General features: G+C 64.3%; 2 protein-coding genes across 7 annotated transcripts in view; both read left to right on the forward strand.

The window, feature by feature from the left end:
* INF2 (inverted formin 2) overlaps positions 1–6333 on the forward strand; it is a 28425-nt gene extending 22092 nt beyond the window's left edge. For 2 of the 6 annotated variants that reach the window (XM_045776193.2, XM_087856296.1), the window contains exons 19-23: positions 3–105; positions 315–476; positions 1066–1680; positions 1989–2104; positions 4940–6333. In XM_045776193.2, the coding sequence (XP_045632149.2) occupies positions 3–105; positions 315–476; positions 1066–1680; positions 1989–2104; positions 4940–5215 (1272 nt within the window). In that variant the 3' untranslated portion in view covers positions 5216–6333. Of the gene's footprint in view, positions 1–2; positions 106–314; positions 477–1065; positions 1681–1988; positions 2105–2149; positions 2210–4939 lie in introns of all 6 variants that reach the window. The other 4 variants (XM_045776192.2, XM_087856297.1, XM_087856298.1 and 1 more) reach the window with 4 other exon arrangements.
* A 2391-nt stretch (positions 6334–8724) lies between these two features.
* Positions 8725–26524, forward strand: ADSS1 (adenylosuccinate synthase 1). The gene is made up of 13 exons (XM_045776195.2): positions 8725–8983; positions 16800–16902; positions 19044–19106; positions 19917–19967; positions 20317–20383; positions 21195–21302; positions 21406–21487; positions 22138–22264; positions 22859–23013; positions 23465–23589; positions 24423–24520; positions 25916–26065; positions 26143–26524. Exons 1-13 carry the CDS (start codon positions 8792–8794, stop codon positions 26193–26195), a joined length of 1374 nt encoding a protein of 457 aa, XP_045632151.1. The 5' UTR covers positions 8725–8791; the 3' UTR covers positions 26196–26524.
* Positions 26525–27108: the final 584 nt, after the last annotated feature.

The following is a 27108-nucleotide window of genomic DNA, read 5'->3' on the forward strand; positions in this document are numbered from 1 at the left end:
AGGAGAACAAGGACTGGAAGGAGCAGGCGGCGAAGGCCGAGAGGAGGAAGCAGCAGCTGGCAGAGGAGGAGGCCCGGAGGCCGCGGGGCGAGGATGGGAAGCCCGGTGAGGCCAGGCCCGAGCTGGGGGCCCACAGAGAGCTGGGGGGGGTGGGCCTCCGTGGAGCCAGGTCAGCACGTCCTCCACGCTCGATCCCCGTCCTCGAAGCTCTTGTGGCATCACCCACCCCCTCCAGGTCGTCTCCTTCTCAGGGTCACCTGGGTGGGCTCCAGGGACCACAGGCAGCCTCTCTGAGGGTCTCTGGGGCTTCTCAGTCAGGAGGGGAGTCGGGAAGCAGGAGGAAGTGTGTGTCATCGATGCCCTGCTGGCCGACATCAGGAAGGGCTTCCAGCTGCGGAAGACGGCCCGTGGCCGAGGGGACGCAGAGGGGGGCAGCAAGGCGGCTGCCATGGACCCGCCGAAGGACAAGGCGCCTGGTGAGACCCTCTCCCGCTTCTCATTACCATTTCCCTCCTGCCATCCTGCTGCTGGCTACCTCCCCTCCTCCCAGAAGCCCTCTCTGACCTCATGGGAGAGCCCTCCCGGCTCCCTTGCTGCCTGAGAAATGGCACAGCCACGAGGTGGGGCTAGAGGGGCAGCTCACCCTTCTGGTGAGGCCAAGGGCTCCCTGCCACTGTGACAGTCCTCCCTGCAGCCCCCGGGCGGGCAGTGGGCCTTTGACACGCGTCCCTGGGGCTCAAGGCTGCTGAGGTGGTGGGAGAGGTAGGCACAGGGCCTGGGGGAAGGCCTCAGCGTGGCTGCCTGGAGTGGAGGGGCCTCTAGGGACAGGGATGAAATCAGCCCAGTGTCCCTTGCTCGGCCACACTGCGGGCCTGCTGCCTGGGCACCCACACTTGGAGGCCACCAGGGAAGGTTCCTGGGGCAGTGGGCTCCGCAGGGCTGGTGGCATTCGGGTAGAAGCTGGGATGGACGGAGACCCCCCACTCGGGCACATCCAAAGGGGGCGCCATCAGGATGGCCTGGGAGTCGGGCCTCGCCCTTAGCTGCCATGTCCTGTGTCCACAGCAGCCACCAGAGTCCCCACAGGAGGCACCGGCTGCCCCACCTCTGAGCCCCAGGGTCTCTCGGACGCCAGTGCCCCCAGTCCTCAGCCCACCGCAGACCCAGCAGAGGAGGGCGGGCCTGGGTCCCTGGAGAGGCGTTCTTCCTGGTACACTGATGCCAGCGATGTCCTGACCACAGAGGACCCCCAGAGCCCGCAGCCTTCTCAGGGCGCCTGGCCAGTGGTGCTGGGAGGCGCTCAGGCCCTGAAGCCTCTCATGCTCTCTGCTGACAAGCCCCCTGGGGCCACGGGGTTGAGCCAAGATGCTGAAGACCCCACAGCCCCTCGGGGCAGCTGCCTGGCCGAGGCCGACAGCACCGTGGAGGGGCCGCAGGAGGCAGCCGCCCACGGGCGCAGTGCCAACCTCCCCACCACAGGCCCTGTCGTGGCTGGGGACGGGGATGGGGACCAGGAGGACACAGCCCCAGATTCTGCGCTGGACACATCCTTGGACAGGTCCTTCTCTGAGGACACAGTCACGGACTCTTCGGGGTCCGGCACTCTCCCCAGGGCCCGGGGACAGGCCTCAAAGAGGACAGGCAGGCGAAGGAAGAAGCGCCCCTCCAGGAGCCAGGAAGGTAACTTGGGGCTCCCCTCCCATCATTCCTCATCCCCCCGAAGCAGGGGGCCCGGGTGGGCAAGTCACACGGGGCTTGGGGGCATTGGCGTGTGGTCAGAGCTCGTCCATCCCACAGCGGGGCCCCAAGCCTCTCGCTGCAGCCGGCCGTCCCCTCCTCTTCCCCCCAAGAGTGGGTGATTCCCGGGACACCCCACGTCCTGCAGGAGAGATGGCCACCCTTCCACACATGGGAGGAGCGGCTTGCGGGCGGCACTGCCCTTGTCCCCACGCCCCGACCCACCAACTCCCCTTGCCTGCCGTTCCCAGCAGGGAGTGGCAGCTGGGGCGGGTGTGGCCAGGGGCTGCCTGAGGCCCCGCCACGTTTGGCTCCGCGTCCACACAGCCCGAACGCCAGGCGGCCCGGCCCCAGCTCCGAGTTCAGGGTAGGTCAGGAACAAGCCGTTGAGTGCATTTCTCTTATTTGAAAGGAGAGGTTGTCCCTGACTCTGACGATAATAAAACAAAAAGGCTCTGTGTGATTCAGTAAGGTACGTACTCGTGCTGGCGCTCTGCACTAACGGTGGCTGCAGGCGCCGGGCCTCACCGGCCCCTCCTGGATGCTAACCTGGCTTCCTCCAGCCCGCCTGGGCCTGTCAGCAAGAATTGCCCTCCTCTGCCGCTGGTGGTGGGACCTGCCTGGCCCTCTGCCTTCCCCTCCGTGTCTGGAAGGGCGGGAGCCCTGCCTCGCTTAGCTGGGGTCTCCGCTGTGGCCAGGTGTGACCTCGGAGCTGTGCGCCAGGCAAATAGGCCTTGGGGGGGGCAAGACCACCTGGAGTGCTCTCAGGCCTCTGACGGTGGGGGCGGCTTGGCCTCCCAGGCCTGGCAGGACAGACAGAGGTTGCCCCTGTCCCAAGCAGTCCGGCTAACCTGGGGCTTTCTTGACTCCTAGCCCCCAGGGTGGCACCTTTGCTCTGAGACCTTCCACGGGGCACACCCCAGCCCTGCTCTGGCCCTGGCCAGGCCACACATGTCCCCGAGGAAGCAGTGAGGGACAGAGATGGTCCCAAGGGCCAGCTGCCAGGGAGAAGAGGGCCACAAGCCCTCTCCAAGGAATGGACAGACCTCCGCTCCCCAGTGGCCAGGTCCTGGGGACCATGAATGGGTCTGTAGGCACATCCCGGGTCAAGAGCACCAGGCCTCCCAGGACCCCGAGTATGGGCAGGGCCGTCATTGTTTCTCACGGGGCCCGAGAGGCTCACAGATGCAGGCAGAGAGGCCTGGGGTCCCGACTGCATTCTGGACATGGTGTGCAGATCCAGTTCGTTACGGCCCAGGGCCACCTGCACCCAGCTTGGTGCGGTGGCCGGTGCTGACCCTCGGGACTCGGGGCACAGAGGAAGCAAGGGCAGGAGTGAAGTCAGGTGCACCCCTCTTTACAGTTTGTCCTCGCTGTTGGGTACAGCCTTTTAGCCTCAGTTCCAGGGTTTGCTCCTGGGCTTGCTTTGTGAGCTTGGCTCCCTGGTGTGAAACACCAGCATACACTAGCACATGGGGCTGCAGCCATGTGTGGCCGCTGTCCAGGGAAAGATGAGTGTGCCCAGCTCGGCTCTGTGCTCCCGCAGGACCGCGCCTGCAGGGCGGCGGCTCCCCGTCCCTGCGCCCCGGCATCCCAGGGGCCAGGGCAGGAGGAAGGAATCCCACCCTCCTTGTCTCCTCCACCTGTTACTTGGAAAAACTTCAGCCTGACAGGGAATTAGCAAGTTCGTAACGAGCACACTACGCTTCACCCCGAGAGGGCAAGAACGTGCGAAAAATGGCAAAAATGTCAGCATTTGCTGCGTTGTTCTCAACTTACTAAAGGATTTGAAAGTTAGAGGCATGGTCCCCCCGGCCCCTGAACCTGGCCCGGCTGCTCTCCCCCCCGCAGGACGTTTCAGGGTCTGTCCCTGCAGCCCCAGGCCCCAGCAGGGCCCAGGCAGGGGCCCTGGGCAGGCCTGTCACACCTGCGCAGCTGTTGCTTTGAGTTGTTGCAACGGGGATCCCACCGGAACCACACACCCAGCCTCTGTCCGTCTTGTGCAGCCCTGGGTGTGGAAGGCACCTTCACTTCGGGGGTGCCCCACTGCCGCCCCCCACATGGATTCCAGATTGTGCCCCTCAAGAGGGGCTGGGGCCGTTCATCCCGCAGGTGGGGCTGGATGCCGATTACCTGCTTAAGGTGGTGATTGGGAGCCCCCCTGCTGTGTGGTGCCCTGGCCCCGCCTGCCCTGGGTCCTGGCACCCGGGGCGGGGGCCAGAAACCCTGCTCTGAACGACTTTTGACCTTTCTGCCTCTCAGTTTTGTGCACCATCTCTTTCAAGTCCTGTCCTCAAACCCGTCTGCTCAAGACCCACAGGGGCCTGGGGTGGCCATGGGGGCATGGGGAAGAGCAGAACAAGGGCCCCTCGACCAGAGGGCTTTGGTGGGCAGGGGGCCTGCAGGGCCAGGAAGGGGTGTGTGCAGGTGGCAGGAACTGTGGAGGTGGGGCCCTCCTGCTCTCGGGACCCACCGATCTGGAAAAAGACAAGTCAGGAGACATCCAGTGTAAGGGGCAGGTAGGGTAGCAATGAGGAAGCTCCAGGGAGAGGCAGCACTGGGGATTGAGGAGGGTAGACAGAATGGCAGGGGCCTGGGGGGAGAGAGCAGGGCCTTGGGGGGGGGAGCAGAGCCTGGGAGGGGAGAAAACAGGGCCTGGGGGGAGGGGGGAGAGCAGGGCCTTGGTGTGGGGGGAGAGAGCAGAGCCTGGGGGGGAGAGAGCAGGGCCTGGTGGGGGAGAGAGCAGAGCCTGGGGGGCGGGGGAGAGAGCAGGTCCTGGGAGGGGAGAGAGCAGGGCCTGGGAGGGGAGAGAGCAGGGCCTTGGGGGGGGGAGAGCAGGGCCTGGGGGGGGAGGAGAGCAGGGCCTGGGGGGGGAGCAGGGCCTTGGTGGTGGGGGAGAGAGCAGGGCCTTGGTGGGGGAGAGAGCAGGGCCTGGGCGGGGGGAGGAGAGCAGGCCCAGGGATCCAGCCTGGGCAGGTGGACAGGAGCCAGCTGGCTGGGGGTCATCCCAGCACCTTCTACCTGGAAGAGTCTTGCAACTCAAGAGCAAGGGCCTAGGATCAGAGTGGACCCGGGGAGACACAGCACAGGCCACCAGGCTGTGGTGACAGGACAGTAGGAGCCTGGGGACCCGAGGCAGGCTCTTGGCACTGTCCCCAGCAGGTCTGCTCCTAACGATGCCATTTCCTCTCGCTCCCCACAGGCCTCAGCCTTAAGCCCAAAGCCAAGTGATAGTGCCGGGCCGGCCCCCCCACCACCTTGGGCCTCTGGATGTGCTGCCGAGTGGGGCTCCCCCCGGGCCAGGCTGGAACTGGGCCCCTGGGAAACCAAAACTCTGTGCCTTACCCTCCAGGGAGGTGGGCCTCCCAGAGCTGCTTGGGGCATTCTGGCCGAGACCCCAGCAGGCACCAGGGCCCAGCCCCTGGCCCCCTCCTGGACAGCCCGCACGCCCCCAGCCCCCTTGTGGTCTGCTTCCTGAATGCCGATGCCCACGCCTGCACCCGCACGCACCCTAGCACCTGCCTGCAGGGGTGAGGGGCAGTGGCTGTGTCCCCGGGGTGCCTCTAAGCTTGCGCCCTGCCCTCCAGCCTCCTGGCACCCAGATGCTTCTGGGGACGGGCCCGTGCAGACCTCTCCCCCAAAGCCAGGGGAGCCAGGCAGAGCTGGAGCCCCCACACTCCCGCCCGCTGCCTCCTTACCAAGCCCCAGTCCCCTGCTCCCAGCTCTGCCTCTCAACCTGTTCAGCTGGGCTGGAGCCAAGTGGTTTTTAACTGAGGTATGATTGTTGGTGCGTTTCTGCTCTGCTGTGAGAGCTGAGTTGGGCATAGGTGGGTGGGCAGGTAGGACACAAGGGCCTGGGGTAGGGGCAGGCCGGCCAGCATCACCACAAACAGGCCACGGTCCCCCTGCTCAGCAAATGGGTGGGGGTCCCTGTGGAGCCGGCCCCCATCCCGGTACATCCAGCCCTTGCTGCCCCCACCGGGACTTGGCCACCTAGTCGCCAGAATGACCCACCCGGCCCCCCGCTGCTGCCGCCTCCTCCAGAGGGACCAGGCTCCACCCCCCACTGGGCTGAGAGGAGGCCGAGGACCCAGGCCTGGGGCTGCCCCCGCTCCCTGCCCCAGCCCTGCCCCAGGTGTGTGCTGCCGAGGCCGGCGTCTGGAGAGGCTCAGACCAATAAAGAAGGAAGAGCTGGCCCAGTGAGTGGCTGCGTGGTGTTCAGAAGCACGGGCAAACGTGGGTGACCCCTCACAGCATCTGTGCTGACATGGGTGGGCAGAGGCGGGCCCGCCTGCTCCCACAGAGCACCGGGGCGGAGCAGGTGCCGGACAGACCCCAGAGTGGGGGCAAGGTGAGCCAGAACGTCCACACAGAAATCCCACCCGCTGACTCTTCAGCGGACTTACAAGGCTTTCAAGCACCATGATCCAGTTCTAGAATATTCCATCATCCCCCCCAACGTTCCCTTAGCAGTCACTCCCCATGCCACCTCCCCCAGCCCCCAAATCTATTTTCTGTCTCCATAGATTTGCTTTTTGTGGACGTTTCCTATAAATGGAGTAATGCTACATGGCCTTTCGTGGCCGGCTTCTCCCACATAGCGTGTGTGTGAGATTCATGGTGTCGTAGTGCGTGTCGGGACTCCATTCCTTTGTGCGGCAGAGTGGTATTCCACCGTCTGGGTGGGCCTCGCCCTGCTTCTCCCGTCGACGGCCCCTCCGGGTGGTTGTGAGGCAAGGCTGCTGCAGATACCCGCAGCCGGTCTGCGTGCGGACGTGGGTTTTGGTTTCTCGTAGGCCGAGTTGGCAACTGTTTACGAAACCATGAGGCATCTTCCAAAGTGGCGGGAGTTTTGCACTCAAAGATGCGAGCATCCGTGCAGGCGTCTGAGGGGTCTGCGTCCGGGACCACGGCGCATGAGGTGCGCTGAGCCCACCCGCTCCCTGCGGGCCCGCCCCAGTCCCACAGTGAGCCCCCCAAGCTCGGTGACCTGTACTGCCACTACCCCGGTGACAGGCCCACGGCACACAGGCTGCCGCAGGGGGAACGTGTTCTAATTCAGGCGAGGCCGTGTGACAGGCTGGGCCCCAGCTGCTGGGCCAGGACAGGGCTGTTTATAGAAAAGCCCCACTCCCCCCAGGCCCGCTGGCTATTTATAGATCCGGGCTTGGGGGAGTTGGTGGCCCTGCCGGCCAGCGGCCAGCGTCTGGCACGCAGATCCCGTGTGAACCCCCATGGTGGCACCCGGAGACCCAGTCTCCCCCAGGAAGGGCCCCCAGCCAGCACCCCCTTCCGCGGAGGGACACACCACTGCCTGACGGGACTCCAGCACCTCCCCCGCCCCTCCGCGGCTCCCGTGGGCATTCCGAAGGCTCAGCCTCCTGTTTCTGGAAACAAGCAAACAACCCTTCCCACCTTCTTGCTCCCTTCTGCCACCATCCCGCCTTTTCCTCATCTACACAGCCAGCTTCTGTGCTCCAGCTTCTCTTCCACTGCCTTACTCCTGGAAACACCCAGGCCCCCTGGCCACAGCCCCCTCTGGCCCCCCAAGGTCTGCTCCCCTGGCCTGCCTTCGAAACATTCAGAGCCCAGAGTCTCAGGCCCTCCTGCCCCTGTTTGGCCACTTCCCATGGACTGGCGGAGGAGGATGCGGGGGGGGGGGCTGCTGTCACCCAGGAAGGCCAAGGACACAAGGCCTGCCTCGCACCCCACTGATCACCTGCCTTACGGTGTTTGCCCCACGGCAATGGTGGGAAAAAGGAACTGGTGGGGTCCCCATGTGAGAGAAGAGGGTCAGGACCCAGAGGGGTCAGAGCCAGGGTCCCTTTGGGAGCCCAGGGGAATGTAGGGAGGGAGCGGGAGGAGAGGGCTAAGGAGGGCGGGCAGCGCCATCCTCTGCTGGGACTCCCCATGAGTGACCTCTGTGTAACTACTCTCTTTCTCCATGGGAACTTCTGGTCCCCCAGTGGGAGCCCAAGAAGCCCAGGGACTCTCTGAGCCCTGGCCACCGGCTACTTGCTGGGCCCCAGATCCCTCTGTATCGAGACACTCCCCACTCCGGAGAGGGAGCAGGGGCTCCTGGCCCTGGAAGGAGAGGCCCATAGCGCACTCCTGTCCCCAGGGGTCCATCCCTGCCCCTTCTCCCAGTGGGGCTGGCCATGTCCAAAACCCGAGTCCGCACGGGATGGGAGGCTCCGAGTGGGCCTGATAGGAGCCCAGCAGACTGTTGCAAATCCTCTCTGGAAACCCAGTGCCTGCAGAGGTGGGCCAGGAAAGGGGTCTGCTGGGGGGGCCTCTTGGAGACCCTGGCTGTGCAGGGCTGGTGAGCATCCCTGGCTCTGCTGGCCAGGTGGCCTGCCATCAGGGGTCCTGTCTCCCCGGACTCTAGGGTCCTGCAGATCAAAGGCTGTGCCTCCCGGTGGAGCCTGCCAGCTGCTACAGGCAGGCATGTTGGTCCCGCCACTGCTTGTCCTATGCTGGACACTGAGCCCCTGAGAGTACAGGTGGGGGCGCGGGTGGGGGCGCTGGGGAAGGGGACACACTGTCCTCGCTCCCTGTGGCCACCAGAGCGCGTGCCTCGGTCCTGGATGGAGGTTCACCTCAGGGCAGGTGTCTGCCCCAAACCCCCAAAGACGCAGGAAGGGCCCCCAGCCCCTTCCCTCTCCCCTCCCCCACCCTGAAGACGGCCCCCAGAGTTTCTAAAACCCTGAGGACCCAGGCCTGGTGAGGACCAGTGGAGTGGGTACCCAGGTCCTCCTCGGAGCAGGGCAGCACAGGTGCCCCCCTTAGCGTTCACACGGGAGAGACCTGGCTGGCGGAGCACACCGTCTGTCCTTGGGCCCCTACCTCCAGAAGCAGGTGCCTGCGGCCCCGCTGGCACCCTGGTGGTGGCTGGGCGGGTGGGGGCGGGACCCGGCGGCCTGGAGGTCACCAAGAGGCGCCACCACGCCCGCCAGGCCCGCCCCCGGCCCGCCCCCTGCCCCGGGCCGCTCCTTTTAATGGCGCGACGGTGGGGCTCTCCCGTAGCCCAGCGCAGCAGAGGAGCCAGACCAACATGTCGGGGACCCGCGCCTCCAACGACCGGCCCCCCGGCTCGGGCGGCGTCAAGCGGGGTCGGCTGCAGCAGGAGGCGGCAGCAACCGGCTCCCGGGTGACCGTGGTGCTGGGCGCGCAGTGGGGGGACGAGGGCAAAGGCAAGGTGGTGGACCTGCTGGCCACGGACGCCGACATCATCAGCCGCTGCCAGGTGCGGGCCCTCCCCACCCACCTAGCAAATCCCCTCCTCCCCTGGGACCCAGGGCCCCTGTCCTCCCTCTCCTCCTGCTCCCCAACCTGGACACGCCTCTTGGGTACCTCCCCTTCCTGGACACCCTCCCCTGAGGCCACCCGACCCCTCTGCACGCACACACTCCCCTCCCCCGCTCCCTCCCCTGGGACCGCCTTCCCCACCCAGCCCCACCCCTCAAGGCAGGGGGCCAGGGAGGAGCTATAAATACCTATGCTGAGTTGGGGACACCGGATCTTCAGGGTGTGGGGTGGGGTGCGCCCTGGGTGTGACGCTGGGCCCTCCCGGTGTGGGGGTGGGGTGGGGCCCGCAGCTCCGGGCTGGTTTGAGACACCCTCCCCCCTCACTCTGTCTGGGTCTGGCTCGGGGCTGGCCACAGGGTGGCCCTGGGGTGCCAGCCAAGAGGAGGCAGAGGCAAGGGCAGGACAGTGGGCCAGGACCTGAAGGAAGACAGGCCAGGGGCAAGGAGGGTCCCCAGCCAGACTCAGGGGAGAGGAAGGGGCCACAGATGGCTGGCCAGGGTGACCCAGTGGCTGGCAGTGCCACCGGGGAGGCCAGACACAGGCTCTGTCCCCAAGGGCCCAGGGTGGCCACTGCCAGCTGAGGGCTGCCCTCAGCGCTGCTCCCTGGGGCCACCGCCCCTGTGCCAGGGCTGAGAGCCATGCTTGCTGCTTGAGCTGACTTAGAGCTCAGGGCACAAAGGGGCCAGCTTAAGGGTGCATGCTTTGGCCGTGCTGGGGTTTGGAGCCATGCCCAGGAATGCTGCCGCAAATGGGGAAGGGGCACCCCCTGAGCTCCTTGTCTGGTCTGTGGCCTCGTGTCCCAGCTCCTAGCCAGGAGGGCAAGGGAGGAGCACACCCCCAGGGAAGGAAATGGGCCCAACGCTTGGCTCAGGGAACACCTCAGCGCCATCTGGGCCACTCCTGTCCAATGCAGACAGTGGATTCCTGGAAGGTGTTCCTGGGATCCTGAGGGACCTCCCACCCCCTCTGCCCCGAGCCAGGCGAGCAAGCCCACTCCTGGCCCCAGACAGCCTCCAGGTGCCAGAGGCGGTCTCCAGGCACCCTGCTGCATGAGCTGGGGGCCCCTGTCACTCGGCAGCTGGGCACATGGTACCAGCGCCCTCCACGTATCCCGCACTCCGGTGAGCCTCACAAGTCTGTCTATGGCCCGTCTCCCTTCTGAAGAGCCTGGGGGGCTTTGCAGGCCCTCCTGGCTACGGAAATGGTTCTGGAGGGGGCCTTCCCTGCTCTGCCACCTGGGTCAGCAGGACAGGACCAGCCAAGCACAGAGCAGGCTGGAGCCCCGTCACCTGACCTGGGGGCTCACTGGGCACCCTCGCCCCTATGTCACTTCTCAGACTGAGATCAGATGCGTCTCCACCTGCAGGAGCCCTGGCTGACCTCACAGTGGGGATAACTGTGGGCTGTCCTGGGAGCCCAAGCGCCTCCCCCCATCCAGCCACCCGATAGTCTGGTGAAGCAGGGAAACAGGCCCAGAAAAGTTGAGGAATGAGAAGCAGTAGCACGTGTGGGCCCTCATGTGTGCCATGCACCCATCGAGACAGCACGGGGGTGTCAGGGAATGCACAGTGAGAGCCCCGCCCCAGCCCTAGGGAAGGCTGCCTCTTACCTACAGTGTGTATGTGTGAAGCTCAAAGTCACGGCTGCAGGTGCACGGAGCCAAACCCAGCCCTGACCCCAGGAGCTAGGCTGCGCATGGGAGCAAGGGGCCCCGGGAAGCAGACAGTGGGGCACGTACAGTGGGCGGGAGTCCCATCTGGGTGTCTGCCTGGAAGGGCTGAAGCCAGCCAGCCCCAGTGACCAGAAGGGTCACCTGGCCTGTCACTTGGGCCCAGGGCCGTCCTGAGTGGCAGCTGCCTCCCCCACAGCTGCCTGGCTCTGCTCTGCCTCTGCGGACCCTCCACGGTCAGCAGGCCTGTCTCCTCCCTTCTCCAACTCAGCATCCCTCTGAAGCCCTTTGTGGCCCTCAGCGGTCTGGGGCCCGGCCCACTTGCACCCCCACAGCTATCCTGGTTTCTTTCCCATCAATCATGTGGGGCCTGTGGTCAGCACCCCAGGACTCCCCCACTGCCTTCCCCACCGTCCAGGGTCTCGGGCTTGGGTCCCTCCTGCTGGTTTCTGTGCCATTTGGGGGGCAGCCTCCCCTTCTCACTGAACAGATCCCGCAGGTCCCACCTCCCATGCCATTCCCATGGCACCTCCAGCAGCCCTTTGTCTACCCCCAGTGTTCTGGCTCTTTGGGGGATGCTCTGGGGCACCTGGGATCGGGGCAAGGCCGGGAAGGCCTCCCTTTGCTCATAGCGGTGCAGTCTCTTTCTGGGCCATGTCACAGCACCCCTTAGACGGCTGCTGGACTCCAGAGGCGCCAGCGTCGCTGTTCTCTGCGCTGACTTTGCACGGGCTTTTGGGTCTTGAGCTCTGCCCACCTGTCTTAGGAGTCCTTACATGGCCACGGGGCTCTGCTCTTTTGCACCTGCCAGCGTCCTTCCCCATGCTCGACCCTCTCCCCAGCCTGGAGTCGGCCCAGGCCCACGGAGCCAGCTGCTCACACCCAACCCTTCCTCTGTTTCCAAAGTCACTCTGGCCAGAAGGCTCTGGGGCCCCCTGTCCAGGACGCCAAGGTTGGGATTTAAAATTCCCTCCTTTGCAACTGCAGTGAAAACGGTACTGGGGCTCCATGCATGGCCATGTTCACTTCTCGGGGCTGGGGGGAGGGAGGTGCCGTATCCAGCTGGGGCCATGTCCAGCCAGGTCATACCTCGGGAAGTGCCAGGGCCTCGAGCTGGTGGTGGAGAGCTATGGTGCTGTGCATGGTGGTCTCGCTCTTTGAGGGGCCGCATCCTGAGGCTGGGGTGGGTATCAGACGCTTCACCTTGAACCCCAGGCTGGTCAGGACCCTCCATGGGGCAAGGAGTGCCTGGTGCTGCTTCCCGAAACAGGCCTCCCTGCGGGTTTGCACCCTCTGATGGCCGTGGCTCCAGAGGGAGGGTGTCTGCAGCGTACACAGCGCTTACTGGCCGTGGGAGCATCTGCCCTGGGCGGCTGACACCTGCGTCCCCACCTGGAGCCCCTGAGCTCTCCCTCTCGCCCCAGTGCCACCCTGAGCAGAGGGCGACTTGGCATTGGGGCGAATGAGTGACTGCAGCAAACAGCAGCCGAGGTCAAGTGCCGCATAGGTGGGTGGACTTCAGGTCTCACCCCGACAGGCGGGGGGGGGGGGGGAGTCACCGGTGTCTCCACCCTGAGGGCAGGCCCCTGGCTGTATTTCGCACAGGACCCTCGTAAAGCAGGCTGCTCCTGCCGCCCAGGACCCAGACTCAGCCGGACCCCCACCGCACCCAGGGCTGGCCAGGAGCGGCTCCACCGCCTCTGAGAAGCTGCCCCCCGCCCCTGCTCGCCTCCCTGCTCCTTTTGTCCCCGTGTCTGGCACTCAGACCAGGGCTGGGGATGGACGAGGGCAGACGAGCCGGCCCCTCCCCGAGAGAGCCGGACTGGGGAGGTCAGCAGGCTGTGGCTGCAGGGATGGGGGTGGGGCTGTCAGAGAAACAAGATCAGGAATGTTGGGGAGGGGGGTCTGGAGCTCAGAGTCCTGGGGCCCCTCAAAGCTGATGGGGGTACTCCGTCACAGGACAGACAGCCAGGCTGGTTCCTCCCTGGGAACCAGGGCCGAGGGAACACTGTGGCCAAAGGAGCCGTCCAGAACAGCGTGGGGACCCATGTCGTTGGGGGGTTCAGAGGGAATGGGGGGGGCCTGGTAGGTCAGAGGTCAGGGGAAGGCCATCCACACCAAGGACATCAGGGTGCTCGGGACGGGGGCTGGTGCAAGGAGGGCAGGAACGGGACAGATGCTGGTGAGCGAGGGTGCACTCGTGGGAGACGAGGCATGCAGAACGCAGACTGTGATCCACGGCAGGGGGGCACACGGAGAGGCCCCTGGAGGAGGCGCTGCCACAGCCCTGGGGGACCCTGCTCGCTGCCCCCAATGCACACTCGCAGCCTACCCGGCCCCACCCCATTGCCTCCGAGGAGGGGGAGGCCCCTGACCAGCGAATGGACCTTCTGCGCCGGCCGAGCCCGCCCCTCATAGTCCCTAGGCCTGCGCCTGCGGGTCCCAGACCAGACTTGGGGACCGGGGGCCTGCCCTTCACAGGGCCCAGCTGCCTGCCTAGGGCTGCTGCAGAAGCAGGTCCCTCAGCCTGGCAACGGCCCCCAGGAGAGTCCAGGGGCTCCACAGAGGCCTCCTGGAGGGGAGGGGCCTGAGGGCGGCACAGAAGTGGGACCAGGAGGATGGTTCTCACAGGCTGTCTGTCCCCCAGGTTTTGGGGCCCAGTGGGGACATCAGAGCCGGCTCTCCGAGCCACACAAGCCTCGAGGCCCCAAGTAGGCTAGCTGAGGCTGCGTTCTCTAGATGCTGGGTGGGGACTGGGGAGGGGTTCTGCACTATGTGGCCCCCGGCCACTGCTCACACTCCAGCAATAGGCAACAGGCCACGTGTGTATCTAAGCCTGGGCAGCTCCCTGGGGAGGGCTCCCCGCTGGGCCTGGGCCTCACCTTCCCTGGTCCCAAGGAGAGCGGGCCCGCTGGACCCCTGCAGGGACAGGAGGAGTCAGAGCTGGCCAGGTTCCCGAGGGGGCCAGCTTTGGCCCTGGTCCTGTTCCTACGTCCAGGAGTGAGAGAGCCCACTTTCTTAGACCCCTGCCTCCAGGGAGCCAGCTGGCTGGGGCGTCCATGAGGTTCGGGCAGGGGTGGTAGGCATGGCTTCAGTGTCAGTGGAGGGTACGGAGCTGAGCCTGACCCAAGGCTCCAGCACAGAGGGAGGACCTGGAGGCAGGCAGAGCCCCCCAGTGGCCACACCAAGCCCTGCCTCTGTGCCCAGCTCCCGCCTGACTTGGCCTGTCCCCCAGGGGCACAAAGGTAGGGGGAGGCCGGCTCCAGGGAGCTGTGGAGCAGACAGTGAAACGGGTCTGGGAATCCCCCCAGGCTGCCCTGAGGTCCAGGACGGTCCTCACTCACTTTCCCAGGGCACAGAGCATGGGACCTCCAGCTTCTGCCATCCTAGGACAGGGAGGCTAAGAGACGCCCAAGAGGCACAGGCGGCCAGGCGGGGCCAGACGTTCACACCCGTGTCTCGCTGGGACCCTGGACAAGCTTCTCCCTCCAAGCGGTTTTCCAAGCCCGGCTAGAGCTGGCAAAGCTGCAGCCCCCAGCCCGACGGCCCCCTGGCCCAGCCCTCCTTGGGCCCACAGACGACAGCTGGCAATGGGGCTAAAGCCCAAGGAGGGCAGGTGGCATGTTCCTGCCCGCATGCCACCCAGGGGAGGACGGACTGGGGTCTCTCTGGGACAGTCACCCTGAACCTCTGCGGAGCTGCTGGGGCTGGCTCACACCCCTGGGAGTGGACCGTGGTCTGAGCCCTGGGCCCCACTCCTGGCCAGGGTCATTTGACGCCCACTGGCTGACGATGGCCCATGCCTGTTCCTAGGTGCCTGTGTTTACCCCAAACAGAGGTGGGGGCGTGCTCGACAGTGCTTCTGGTCTGCGTGTGTGTCCTCGGGCCAGCTGACGTTGGCACTGGGCACTGGGAGAGCAGGGGGAGGGAGGCGGGGTGTCCGGCCCAGCTGAGGCAGGCGGGAAGCCGCTGTGGGGGGGAGAACGTCTGCAGACAGGCAGCGGGCCTGCATTCCAGGCCAGCTTGAGTAGTGCCATACACTCCCTTCCCTTGGGACCCCAGGTCCCCCGTTGGCCAATGGAGACCAGACCTCCTGCGGTGGTGGCTGTGGTTCTGGGTATGAACGTGCATGCGGGTGTGTGTTGGGTGCCTGGGTGAGGGAAGTCAGCACACAGGTGCCAAGGTGAGGGCAGAGAGGGGGCGGTCTACCTCTGAGGCTGAGCCCACTGCCCACCCGGCCGTGTCCCCCCACCCGATGAGCGTCTACTCTCTTCATCTCCCTTCCCTCCAGCAGCCCTTCTGGGGTCCCTTTCCACGTCTCTCCGTGGCAGCCCACCCAGCTCACCTCCCACTACCGTTTCCGTCCTGAGCCCCCATGGCTGGTCTGTGCTGCCTGTCCACCCTTGCTCGTGGGGCAGCCCCCTAGGCGCCCAGGCCCCCACCTCCCCCTTTGTCCTTCCCATCTGCTCCCCACAGGACAGCCCGTCTGTTTCCACCATCATTCCCTCAGAGGCTGCGGGCAGTTCCCACAGACAACGACTGGGGAGTCCCAGGACAGCTCGGCCCCCACTGGCCACGGGGAGCTGGGGATGGGGGGCCCGGTAGTGCGGCAGGGCCGTCGGGGTGCACGTCTGGACTGCAGCAGCCCCAGGAGTCTGTCAGAGACGTCCTCCATGCCGTGTCAGGGGTGCCGGGAGCGGATCCACCAGCCTTTCCACGGGCACTCCAGACACTCAGTGCTCAGGTGTCTGGGGCCCTCTGTGGACCCGGCTTCTAGCAGGAACCTTCTGGGCAGCCGGTACAGCTTGCAGGGCTGAGCCCGGAGCGAAGGGATGTTGTGGAAGTCGGGGAGATGCATTAGGGCTCCAGGCCCACTACTTAATTTACCGATGCATGATGTGAGGTCCGGGAGGGAAAGCCCCTGGCCCCGGGTCTCTGGGGTCCGCCCCTCTCTGTCTCCAGGCGCCCTGCCACCTCCTGCCTGGGCTCTTTGGGTGGAGGAGACATAAATCTCATCCAGATGCACTGTAAGGAACAGGTGCTCCTGGGTGTGGAGGCAGGGGGAGGAGGCCGCCCTCATTCATCCCTGCCTGGGGTAGGCAAGACTAAGGCCGCTAAGAGCCAGCAGCCCAGCACCCCCCTCTTCGAGGTAGGAGGACAGTGGGGTGTGGCAGGGAGTGGGCCTTGGCCGTGGAGGGGCCCTACGGATAAGCCAGTGTTTCTGCGGGAGCTTGGGGCAGGAAGGTCGGGCTGGGCTGGGCCCAGGGCATGGGGCACCAGCCAGCCCGCATCCCCACCCAGGGGCAGCCCCAAGGTCCAGGGACGCACACTGGGGGCCCATCGTGCCCTCTGCTGGTGGGAACAGCAGGCCGGGCATCCCTCCTGGGGCTGAATCTCCTTGGGCTCCCCACAGCCCCCCTCTGCCAGCCCCAGCCCACCAACAGCAGGAGTTCCAAAAAGAAAGGACCCTGTCACCCAGGTGTCCCCCAGGACAGGGCTGCACTCCAAACCGTGTTTTCCTTTTTATTCTTAATGGGAGGCATAGGCCCAAAGGGAGTCGTCCCTGCTAAGGGGGCTAGGGGCACTGGCCCTCACCCAGGCCCAGATGACGGTGCTGCCTAGCCCCCCACCACCACTGTGGAGCATGGGCTGTGGGGGCCTGGGTTTGTGCTTCCTGAAAAGATTGGCCCCTCATCCCTGCTCCAGAGGGGCTCGTAGGTGGGGCCTGTGCCAAGCCAGCCTCCTTGGGGCATCGGCACGTGCCCACAAGATGGTCCTGGGCCAGGTGGGGAGGGTGGGACTAGCCCAGGCGAGGCCCCCTCCAAGCCAGCCCCCTGGTCAGGCCCCTGCACCTCATCCATGGCGTGGGTCACTAACCCAGCACACCCCAGACGCGCATCAGAGCCAACCACGGCACCAGAGGCCCAGGGTCCAAGCGGGGACAGCATCCCGTGCGCCCTGGAGGACACGACCACTGACCTAAGCCACTTGTGTTTGGAGCTGGTCCAGAGTGAGCTGGACAGGCCCTCCCAGGGTAGGTCCAAGGCCTGAGGCTGCTCACACTCAGTGGGGCTTCTGTTCCTAGGGGGGCAACAACGCTGGCCACACCGTGGTGGTGGACGGCAGGGAGTATGACTTCCACCTGTTGCCCAGTGGCATCATCAACACCAAGGCCGTGTCCTTCATCGGTGAGTGCCAGCAGCCTGGGGTCCGGCGTGCGTCAGCAGGACGGGCCTGGGGTGACGTCCAGCCCAGGGCCCCCCCGCATGTGGGGCTGGCCGTGGCAGGAGAGCTGGGCTGGCCCACGGGCCTGTCCTGGGAGCCTGTCCTGGGAGCCGCCCAGCCTGGGCCAGAGGGAGAGAGGGCGGAAGCCTCCGCGGAGCCGCGCGTGCGAGCCTGTTTGCCTGTGTGGGAGTGAACGTGTGTGGGTGTGGTATGTGAGCAAGCGTGCTGTGTGGATGGGCACGTGCAGGTGTGCAGGCAAGTGTATGTGTGTGTGTGTGCTCGAGCAGGGGCCAGACTCCTGCTGCATGGATGGAGGCCCAGCCTGCGGGCTCGCCTGCCTCCCCCTCCCCACAGCACCCCTGCCCTGGGGCTGGGGCCTTCCCTGCCCTTCCAGGTACCTCCGGCCTCCAGGACTATGGGGTCTCTTGCTCTGTCTCTGTCTCTCCTCTGTCTCCCCGTCCCTCCCTCCCTCCTGGCCTCCAGGCCTGACCGCCTGTCCTGCCCTCGGCTCTTAGCCTGAGCCTCCCCTGCCCAGAGCAGTTAGCAGAGCTGCCCGGCCAGGCAGCCTGACGCCCTCCTGCAGCGGCCAGGACTATTCCTCCGGCTCCCACCTCGATTTAGCACGACTACCCTCTGACTTACCTGCCCCCCCTCCGGCTGGGAAGCATGGCTGCAGCTGCGGGTGTGGGCCCAGTGAGCGCATAGGGCCGGGCAAAGGGAGGGTCGTGTCGGCTGAGGGGCTGTGTGCGGTCAGGCTGCGCAGGAGGACGGACTCAGGCCGCTCAGTGGGCGAGGACGGCGTGGCGACCACCCCCAGTTCACCCTGGGTGGGGGCCCGGGCTGGGGCTCTGCTGCAGCCTTCTCCAGGCCCAGCCTCGTCCGCTGGGCCCTGGGCCCCACTTGGCGGGAAACGAGGCCAAGGAGACCCTGCTCGGTGAGAGGTCTCCGGCCGGTGTCTGAGGAGCTGGGGTGAGTCAGGGCCAGCAGCCAGAGCCCGGGCTGGGTGGTCCCCGGGAGCACCGAGGGGGTCAGCTGGGTCAACCCAGCCGGCAGCGTGCTCAGCCAGGGGCGAACGTGCCAGAACTCACACAGCTGCCCCACGGCTTGCGACATTCCCGGGACCCTGCCATGTGGTCATTTCAGGACGCGCTGGCATTTAGGTGACCTTTTGTACTCGGCGTGGCTTGCACAGTCTGAGCCACTCCCATCTGGACCCATGTCCTGTCTCCCTTGGCCGAGCCTGTGCCACCGGCAGCCCTGGTGGGGACCGGGGCCGGGGGGCTCCTCCTGAGAAGACAGCAGGTGGCCCAGCCCCGCCACCTTCGGTCTAGCATTTTGCTTCAGCCTGGACCCCACACGACATGCTGTGTGACCTGGGGCAAGTCACCTTCCTTCTCTGGGCCTCAGCCTCTGCCGCTGTGGATCACAGTTCAGTTTTACATGGAAAGGGAAGGCACGGCTCCCCAGAGGCCCTGCTCGGGTTGGGGGCTACGTTTCTCCTGCTTTCCCATTTTCATGCCATTTTCATGCCAAATAAACTACACCAGCTTTAGTGGGATATAATTTACGGGCCACGAAATCCAACACAGTTCAGCTTGAGAGCCTCGTCCTCATCCCAAGAAGTCCCCTCTGCCAGTCTCCTCAAGCACTCCTCTGCTCTCGGCTCTGCAAACGCCTCCTGGTGCTTTCGTTTGGTTCGGACATTTCTTCTACTGTCATGAATACACACAGCATCAATTCACCATCTCAGCCGTTTCTAGGCATGGAGCTCAGGGGCACGCAGCACGTTCACACTGTCATACGCCCACCGCCACTGTCCGTCTCCAGAACTTTCCATCTCCCCAACCTGACACTCTGTCCCCATTCAGCACTAACCCGGTCCCCCTCCCCAGCCCTGGCGCCGCCCCTGCTGTCCCTGTGCATCTGGCTCCTCCAGGCACCTCCTATGAGTGGACTCACACGGGTGTGTGTCCCTTGGTGACCTGCCTGTGTCACTCAGCATAGTGTCCTCAAGGCCCACCCATCTGGCAGCAGGTGTCAGAATTCCCTTCGACGTAAGTCGCCGTGTCCGCTATGCGACCCAGTCCCCTGTGGTGTGTTACAGGCAACGGGGTGGTTGTCCACTTACCCGGCTTGTTTGAAGAAGCAGAAAAGAATGAGAAGAAAGGTAGGTCCGCACGCGCACCCTGGCCCAGGAAAGTCCTAGCAGCATGGTGACCAGCGCCTCCCGTGTGGGTTCCTGGGGGTATGGGGGGCGGTCAGTTTCCCCAGCTCGGCAGGCCCCCACCTGCCTCCTGCTGGCTCGGCCTGTGCAGAAAGCCAGGTCTGCCCTCAGGATGCAGAGAGAGGGGCAGCCCAAGGCCCCAAAGTCTGGCTGTGGGCCTCAGTGTTTATGAGGAGCTTTCATGACACTGGGGACGGGCGGCACCTGGAGGGTCACACTCAGGAAGTCTGGAAGGGGCCCTGGGACCTAGCATTTGATGAAGCCCGCCAGGACACCTAGATGTCCGGCCAGGATTGGGGACCGCTGGGCCGACCACACCTACAGGAAGAATGTGGTTCCTGAGGTTCCTGGAGGCAGGAGGCAGGCAGCGACCGAGGCCACCAGCCAGGGTGTCTGGGCAAGCTGCCCCCTGTGAAGGTTGTCTAGAGGTGGCATCCCTGAGACCTTGATGGGGTCCGAGGAGGAAACAGGCCTCAGCCTCAGGGCTCGAGTTGAGAACAGGAGCGAGAACAGCCAACCAGAACCTGACCCCAGGCATGAGCACCAGGAAGAGCCAGGACAGAGGCCCCTCAGGGAGAGGTGGGGGCGGCCCCTGGGGGTGAGATTCTGGGCCTTTAGCAGGGAGAGAGGCCATGAGGGGAGGACACACCCCACGTGACCTTTGTGGACTCTTGCCCTGGGTGGGAGCTGGGCCAGCTGCCCAGCCTTGGCCGCCTTGCCCACGACGGCTGACTGCCTACCGCGTGACCGCAGGTCTGAAGGACTGGGAGAAGAGGCTCGTCATCTCCGACCGCGCCCACCTTGGTAAGCATACCCGGGCTGGGCGCAGGGCTGGCACCACCTACCTGCCATGGGAACAGCCATCCCCCAGTGGCCCTCCTCCCCGGCATGCTGAGCCCACATAGCTCCATGAGGTCTTCTCCAAGAACTTCAAAGTGGGCAGTGGGTCAGAATCACGGTCCCCATTGGCAGATGGGAAAACTGAGGCCCAAAGGGACTCACGGTCACGTGTGAGTCTGTGCTGGGCAGAGGCAGATTCTAGTATGTCCCCTTTTAAATTGGACCACCTGTCCCGGGCAGCCCGGGCGTGGGCAGGACAGCCCCATAACCCCGTGTCTGTCTCTCGCTTGGGGACACTCACCTGGCCGCGCAGTGTTTGACTTTCACCAGGCGGTCGACGGGCTGCAGGAAGTGCAACGGCAGGCCCAGGAGGGGAAGAAGTGAGTATCTCCAGGGGCTTCTCTTGTCTGGGTGGCTTTTGAGTCTGGGAGCTCCGGGTGTGCCGAAAGGGGAACAGGGGCCCCTTGAAGCCACCACGACCACGGGCATCCCAGCCCAGCCTGACCACATGCACGAGCCACCCAACCCCTTGCCCCACTAGCATCCACGGCCGTTCCTTTGTCCTCCAAAGATATTTATGAGAATGTGCCAGGCACTGGTTCTCCAAGCCAGGACAGGGTGAAGCCACGGCCGTCCCGCCCCATCGAGGGATGTGCTCACTTGCCCCATGTGTGCACACACCCACGCACCCACACATGTGTGCACACTCAGACTCTGCACGCACACTCACACACAAGTGTGACAGGTGGCACGGCTGAGCAGGCCATTTACTGAGCCTGAGGCTGGGGCGGTGGCAGGCAGTGGGTACGGGGTGGGCACGGCCAGCGCGCCCAGCCCCCTGGAGCAGCAGCCAGCAGATGAGGATAGCAGCATCCTCAGTGCCCGGCCAGAGGGAAACTGGGGCCCGAAGCAGACAGGATGTCTCAGAGCCAAGGCGTGGAACGACGGGAGGGTTACGGCTGGCCCAGAACCCACTTGCGGGGGGGCCCCAGCCCCCGGATCCCTGACAGCCAGCCAGCGGGGGGGGGGGGGGCAGTGGGCTCTCGCAGCCCCCCAGACTGCTGAGGAGGGCCCCTCCCAGCTCGACCCTTGTTTGTAATAGGGGTGCACACAGGGGCCGGGGTGCCGGCCTGGAACCCTGAGCGTCCGGGCTCCGCACAGGCCCCCAGCTCACAGCGCCCTGTCTTCCAGTATCGGCACCACCAGGAAGGGGATCGGACCCGCCTACTCTTCCAAAGCTGCGCGCACGGGCCTCCGCGTCTGCGACCTCCTGTCGGACTTCGATGAGTTTTCTGCCAGGTACCTGAGCCACCCACAGCCTGGGGGGGGGGGGCTGTGTCTGGTGCCGAGGGCGCCGACACCCAGGCAGGGCAAGAGCTCGCGGTCACTGTCGCCCCCGCAGATTCAAGAACCTGGCCCGCCAGCACCAGTCCATGTTCCCCAGCCTGGAAGTGGACGTCGAAGGGCAACTCAAAAGGCTCAAGGTCGAGCAGGGGCGCGGGTGCGCGGGGGTGGGGGGTGCGACAGGGGCGCAGCAGGGTGGGAGGTGTGGCATGGTGCGGTGGGGGCGCTGCAGGGGGTGCAAGGGGGAGGAGGGCGCAGCGGGGGCGTGGTAAGCAGGCCTCACCAAAGCACGAGGCACGAGGGCCTTGTCAGACGCCCACAGAGCACTCAGGGAGCCACTGTCCCAGGCACGACTATGGCGTGGCTGGCTGTCCTGGGGACCACAGACCTCCAGGTCCCTAGCTTTCCCACAGGGGACATTTCCCAGGACGTGCTGGGGAAAGAGGCTGTCCCTGTCCTATTTGGGGTAACGGATAAAGATGGCCTTGCTGACTCATACAGGGACCTCAATTTAATCCCCTTTGAAGGCCTGTCTCCGAATACAGTCACGTTCTGAGATGAAGGGGGTCAGGACTTCAACAGCTGAACCCGGGCGGGGACACCCACAATTCAGCCCTTGGCTGCAGGAGGAGGCTAGTTCAAACCTCACAGACAAGATGGGGCTGAGGGTCGTTCCAGGTCCCAGGACAGGTGTACAGGACAGGAACCTTTTGGGAAAGGAACGTGCTGGAAGTGTCAGGCTGTCAGGAGGGGCCTGGCCCCACCGCAGCCTCCTCTTCCTCCCCCACAGGGCTTTGCTGAGCGGATCCGACCCATGGTCCGAGACGGTGTCTACTTTATGTACGAGGCGCTCCACGGCACCCCCAAAAAAATCCTCGTGGAAGGTGCCAATGCAGCCCTCCTTGATATTGACTTCGGTAGGTCCCCAGCCCGACTGATCCCAATGACCCCCACGTTCCTGCCTGCTGGGGACCAGGCTGGCTACTGACCGGATGTGGCAAGGCTGCCTTCCGCGGCCACACTGCCGCCCTGCCCATGACAAGGATCACGCCGCCCCTCATCTTCCTACTTCAGCTGGGAGGGGACGTGAGAGAGCTGACCTAGGCGGAAAGGGAGAGAGGCCAGAGGTGCGGCCAGGGCTCCCAGCGAGGCTTGGTAGAGCCAGTGTGTCCATGCGTGCGGGCCTTCTGTCCGTCCTGTCCCAACCCCCCACCCCCGCCACACCAGCACTGAGGCCACATGGTACAGGCAGGGGAGGCCCCACCATCCAAGCCAAGAGCAACCTTCTCCCTCTGTTCACCCCCAGACTCCTACATGGGCCACAGTGGCCTGTTGCACGGTGCCCACGTGGGTCACTTACCGGGATGGTCCCTGGGACCACCGGCTCTGGAGACCCCACCGAGGGGATGTGCAGGAGGCCGAACCACCCACTGCCCTCTGCCAAGCCGGAGTCCCGGGCCGAGGTGGTCTGCAGGGGTGGCAGGCAGCCCCTGACCGGCTCTGTCTTGCAGGGACCTACCCCTTTGTGACGTCATCCAACTGCACCGTGGGTGGCGTGTGCACGGGCCTGGGCATCCCCCCACAGAACATAGGCGAGGTCTACGGCGTGGTGAAAGCCTACACCACACGCGTGGGCATTGGCGCCTTCCCCACCGAGCAGATCAATGTGAGTCCCCTGCCCCAGCGGGACCCGGCGGGCGGACGCAGAGGCCGTGCTGGGCGCCCAGTGGTGGGCTGTGCGGAGACACACAGGGCAAGGGCAGAGGCAGGTATCCACAGGTGCACGCGAGGCGGTGCGCTCCAACAGCCCCGCCGCACACAAGCTCCCGTGGACCCCACTTTCCCGGGAAGCACCACAGGCAGGCGGAGTGCCTCACGGGCCCTCACAGCACCAGGCGGTGTGGCTCAGGGGTCCCGTCAGGATGCTGCTGCCGCCTTTTCTCCGCATAGCTTTGTGCCCTTGGCAGCCAGGGCCCAGGGCTCTGGTCCTGAGCAGGGGCGTGTGAGGCCAGCGTGGCAAGGGGAGGGGGAGGCAGCAGAGAGGAACGCGGAGCTCAGAAGCGGCCAGGCGCAGGCTCCCTTTCATGCCGCGGGGCACCTGCTCTGCTGTCACGCAGGAAATTGGAGACCTGCTACAGAGCCGTGGCCATGAGTGGGGGGTGACCACCGGCAGGAAGAGGCGCTGTGGCTGGTTGGACCTGATGATCCTCAGATATGCTCACATGCTCAACGGCTTTACCGCGTAAGCAGCCTTTCCAGCACGTTCGCTGTGTCGGGGTACAGGTCAGAGTCTCCCCTTCTGCTCAGCAGGGCCACAATGGTGGGTGCCGTCAGAGCCGGCCTGCCATCTGCTTCTGAGCGCGTGCGGGGACGGTGACCGCAGAGGGCCAGAGGGCGTCCAGGCAACTGCAGGAGGTTAAAGTCGTGCGTCTAGACAGGGAGAGTAAGCCCAGCACCAAGGGCCTCCACTGTAGTCCTCAGGGGCACGACACCTTCTTCACAGGACCTGGCCTGGCTTGGCCGGACCTGAGTGTGCAGATCTCCATTAGGTCTGCTGGGTGTGGGGCTGGGCGGTAGGAGGGACACACCATCCCCACTGGGGCTAGGTGCCGAAGAGCTGCGCTCTGAGTGCTGAGGTGCGGAGGTCGCAGCAAAGCAGAGCACAGGGTGGCATGGCCACCACGGGCGCAGGAAGCACAGAGAGACCCCCCCCCCAACGAGGGGGGAAGGAAAGGGACCGTGGAAGGAACAGTGCCTGTGCCAGGAAGAACTGTGGATCAACGCAGTCCCTGGGTGTCCCTGGGGCCACTGGCCACGAAGGAGGGCTGAGACCCTCCACGTGGCCCTGTCAGAGGGTCAGTAGGGCTGGCGCTGTGGGAACGGGGTCACATGGGGGCACCCAAGATAAGGAGACCTGGGCCAGGCAGCAGCCACGCTCCCGAGCCCGCTGCATGTTTCTGGGGCCACCGCGTCTGCATTTCCCGGCGACTGTAAATAACAGGGGAGAAGCGAGGGTGGAGGCCCAGCATGCCGGCAGCTTCTCCAGTGCCTCTCCATCTGCTGGTCTGGGGACAGGCTGGCCTTGACGAAACTGGACATCCTGGATGCCCTGGACGAGGTGAAAGTCGGCGTCTCGTACAAGCTGAACGGGAAGAGGATCCCCTATTTCCCAGGTATGGGGATGCGGAGACTTTAACGTCCGCTGCATGGGAAGGGGAGAAGGGAAGGGTCTGCAGACTGTGGGAACAGGTGGGAGCCCACCCCTGCTAACCCCAGACCCTGGGGGACACTTCGGCACTGCCAAGGCCCACCTCCTGGGCGCACTGGAAGCTCCGTGCAAACGTAAAGATGACTGTTTTACTTAAGAAAACATGGTTTTCAGGGGCGCCTGGGTAGCGCAGTCGTTAAAGCGTCTGCCTTCGGCTCAGGGCGTGATCCTGGCGTACCGGGATCGAGTCCCACATCGGGCTCCTCCGCTGTGAGCCTGCTTCTTCCTCTCCCACTCCCCCTGCTGTGTTCCCTCTCTCTCTGGCTGTCTCTCTGTCACATAAATAAATAAAATCTTAAAAAAAAAAAAAAAGAAAAGAAAACATGGTTTTCAGGTATTTAAGACCTAAGGGGTTTCTGCTCCCATGCGACCCTTTTTTTTAGAAAGTACACAGATTTTCTTGGATCTCACAGTTCCCATTCTGACCGCACTCCCCCCAGCGGCTTCCTCCCTGCAGCCATGGGGGAGCTGGCCTCATTCTCCTCTGAGCCCATGTGTAGACCCCCCAGTCCTCTTGGCCTGTGTCCCCTCGCCCTACTGACCCCTGACCTTTGAGAGGGCACAGCGGGGGTATGGCGTGACCCCAGGGGTCCAGGGCCCAGGGGAGCATGCAATGAGGACCCCTCGGTAGACAGCTTGTTCTGGCACCTTCCATCAATAAGGGATGGTTGGCATCTACTGTGAGCCACGTGCCAGGAGTCACGGAGTCCTGGCTGGACTTGCCCTGAGAATAGGACACAGAGATCCTTCAAGATCCCTTCATACTTCAGGGCTTAGAATTTCCAGGTTCGTAGAGGGGGCGCCTCGGGAACTCAGTCGGTTAAGCATCCAACTCTTAATTTGGGCTCGGGTCATGATCTCGGGATCGTTACAAGATTGAGCCCTGCGTTGGGCTCTGTGCTCAGGGCAGAGTCTGCTGGGGATTCTCTCTCTCCTCTGCCCCTCCCCTTGCACACTCGCTCTCTCCCTCTCTCTGTATATATATGGATAAATAAAATCTTAAAAAAAGAAAGAAAGAAAGAATTTCCAAACAGGGTCCACGGAATTCCTTGGCTGAGTCACCTGTGAACGTGCTAACAGAGCCCTTAGGAATTCCATGTCCAGGGAGGACGTGTCCCCTGGTCTAGAAGGGGTACAGCCAATGTCCAAGAACCACTCCCCCCCGCCCCACCGCTGACAAAACCAAACAGGGCCGCGTGCCCTGCCCCCGGCTGAGTTGCAGCAAGCAGGCCCCCGAATGGGTGATCCGAGCACCAGCATCTTCGGGACACAGGTCACCCCCCACCCTCTGTCTCCCCAGCGAACCAGGAGATACTGCAGAAGGTTGAGGTCGAGTATGAAACACTGCCTGGGTGGAAGGCGGACACCACGGGCGCCAGGAAGTGGGAGGACCTCCCCCCACAGGCCCAGAACTACGTCCGGTTCGTGGAGAATCACGTCGGAGTGGCAGGTGGGTGCCTGTGTCCCGGCCACCATCCCGCCCTCTGCCCCCAGCCCCCTGGGCTGAGCGGCCCTTTTCCCTTCCAGTGAAATGGGTTGGTGTTGGCAAATCAAGAGATTCAATGATCCAGCTGTTTTAGACAAAGAGAGCGCTGACCCAGTCGACTACAGCGGCCCCGTTCCCCATAGACAGCCAGAGTCAACGCCCGAAACGAAGAAGTAGGAAAACTATTTTCTGTACTTTTATATTTCTAAGCCTTCAGCTCAGCCACCGATGTCTACAGCGATCCAAACATCTGACAGCCAGAGTTGTGTACATTTTTTTTTTAATTCTGCTACTGAAAATGAGCCAAAGTGCTCCAAATGGAGAACTTTCATGGCACAGTCGTTGTCATATGGCTGTATGGCCGGCTGGAGCAGTTCAGTAATAAACAGATCCAGTAGCCACTGAATGGTGGCAATCAGTCCATGTCTGGTTCTGACTGTCCTTTCATTTTGACTTTCGTGGTGACAACAGTCCGGGTGGCACACATTCCCAGTACCACAAAGCCGAGTTGTTGGCTTGCTTAGATGGGCACCGGACTCGGCCCAGGCAGGAGAGACCACAGGCAGTCAGTGCTTCCCAAAAGGGAACCGTTACAGCAGCACCCCCTTAGCGCTAAGCCCCCCCTGCGCAGGGCGGAGGCAGCCCCCCAGCAGCCCCTCTTCACATCAGCTGCAGGCAGCTGCCTTCATCCCTCTGGAGGCCACGGGATTGAGTGTCACTTCTTACCTGGCCATAGCTGCCACGAGCTTACTGTGGTCTCCACTGGAAGCAGACTAGCCTCCTTGAACAACTCTTCAGAGTCTGGGGTAAATTTAGAAAAATAACCTGCCTTTCGATATCACTGGGGAGAGGGAAGGAATTAGATGGGGAGACCCAGAGTCTGTCAGGGTTAAGTCCCAGCCCTGTAACATGACACTGGCGTCTGGGCTCATGGAAATGGGTCGAGTGCCCACGGGGCTTGCTTTCCAAGGGCCACACGGGTCCAGTGGGCTCCAGTCCGGCTGGCT

This window comes from Ursus americanus, chromosome 26 (assembly GCF_024610735.1).
Source record: "Ursus americanus isolate L20-20 chromosome 26, mUrsAme1.1.p, whole genome shotgun sequence".
NCBI lineage: Eukaryota > Metazoa > Chordata > Mammalia > Carnivora > Ursidae > Ursus > Ursus americanus.

Excerpts from the sequence above, each read along its gene's own strand:
- ADSS1 (XM_045776195.2), top strand. The coding sequence starts at position 8,792 with ATGTCGGGGACCCGCGCCTCCAACGACCGGCCCCCCGGCTCGGGCGGC. Across the intron at positions 19,968-20,316 it reads CTCCGACCGCGCCCACCTTG|TGTTTGACTTTCACCAGGCG; the intron begins GTAAGCATACCC and ends CTGGCCGCGCAG. Across the intron at positions 26,066-26,142 it reads GAATCACGTCGGAGTGGCAG|TGAAATGGGTTGGTGTTGGC; the intron begins GTGGGTGCCTGT and ends TTTCCCTTCCAG.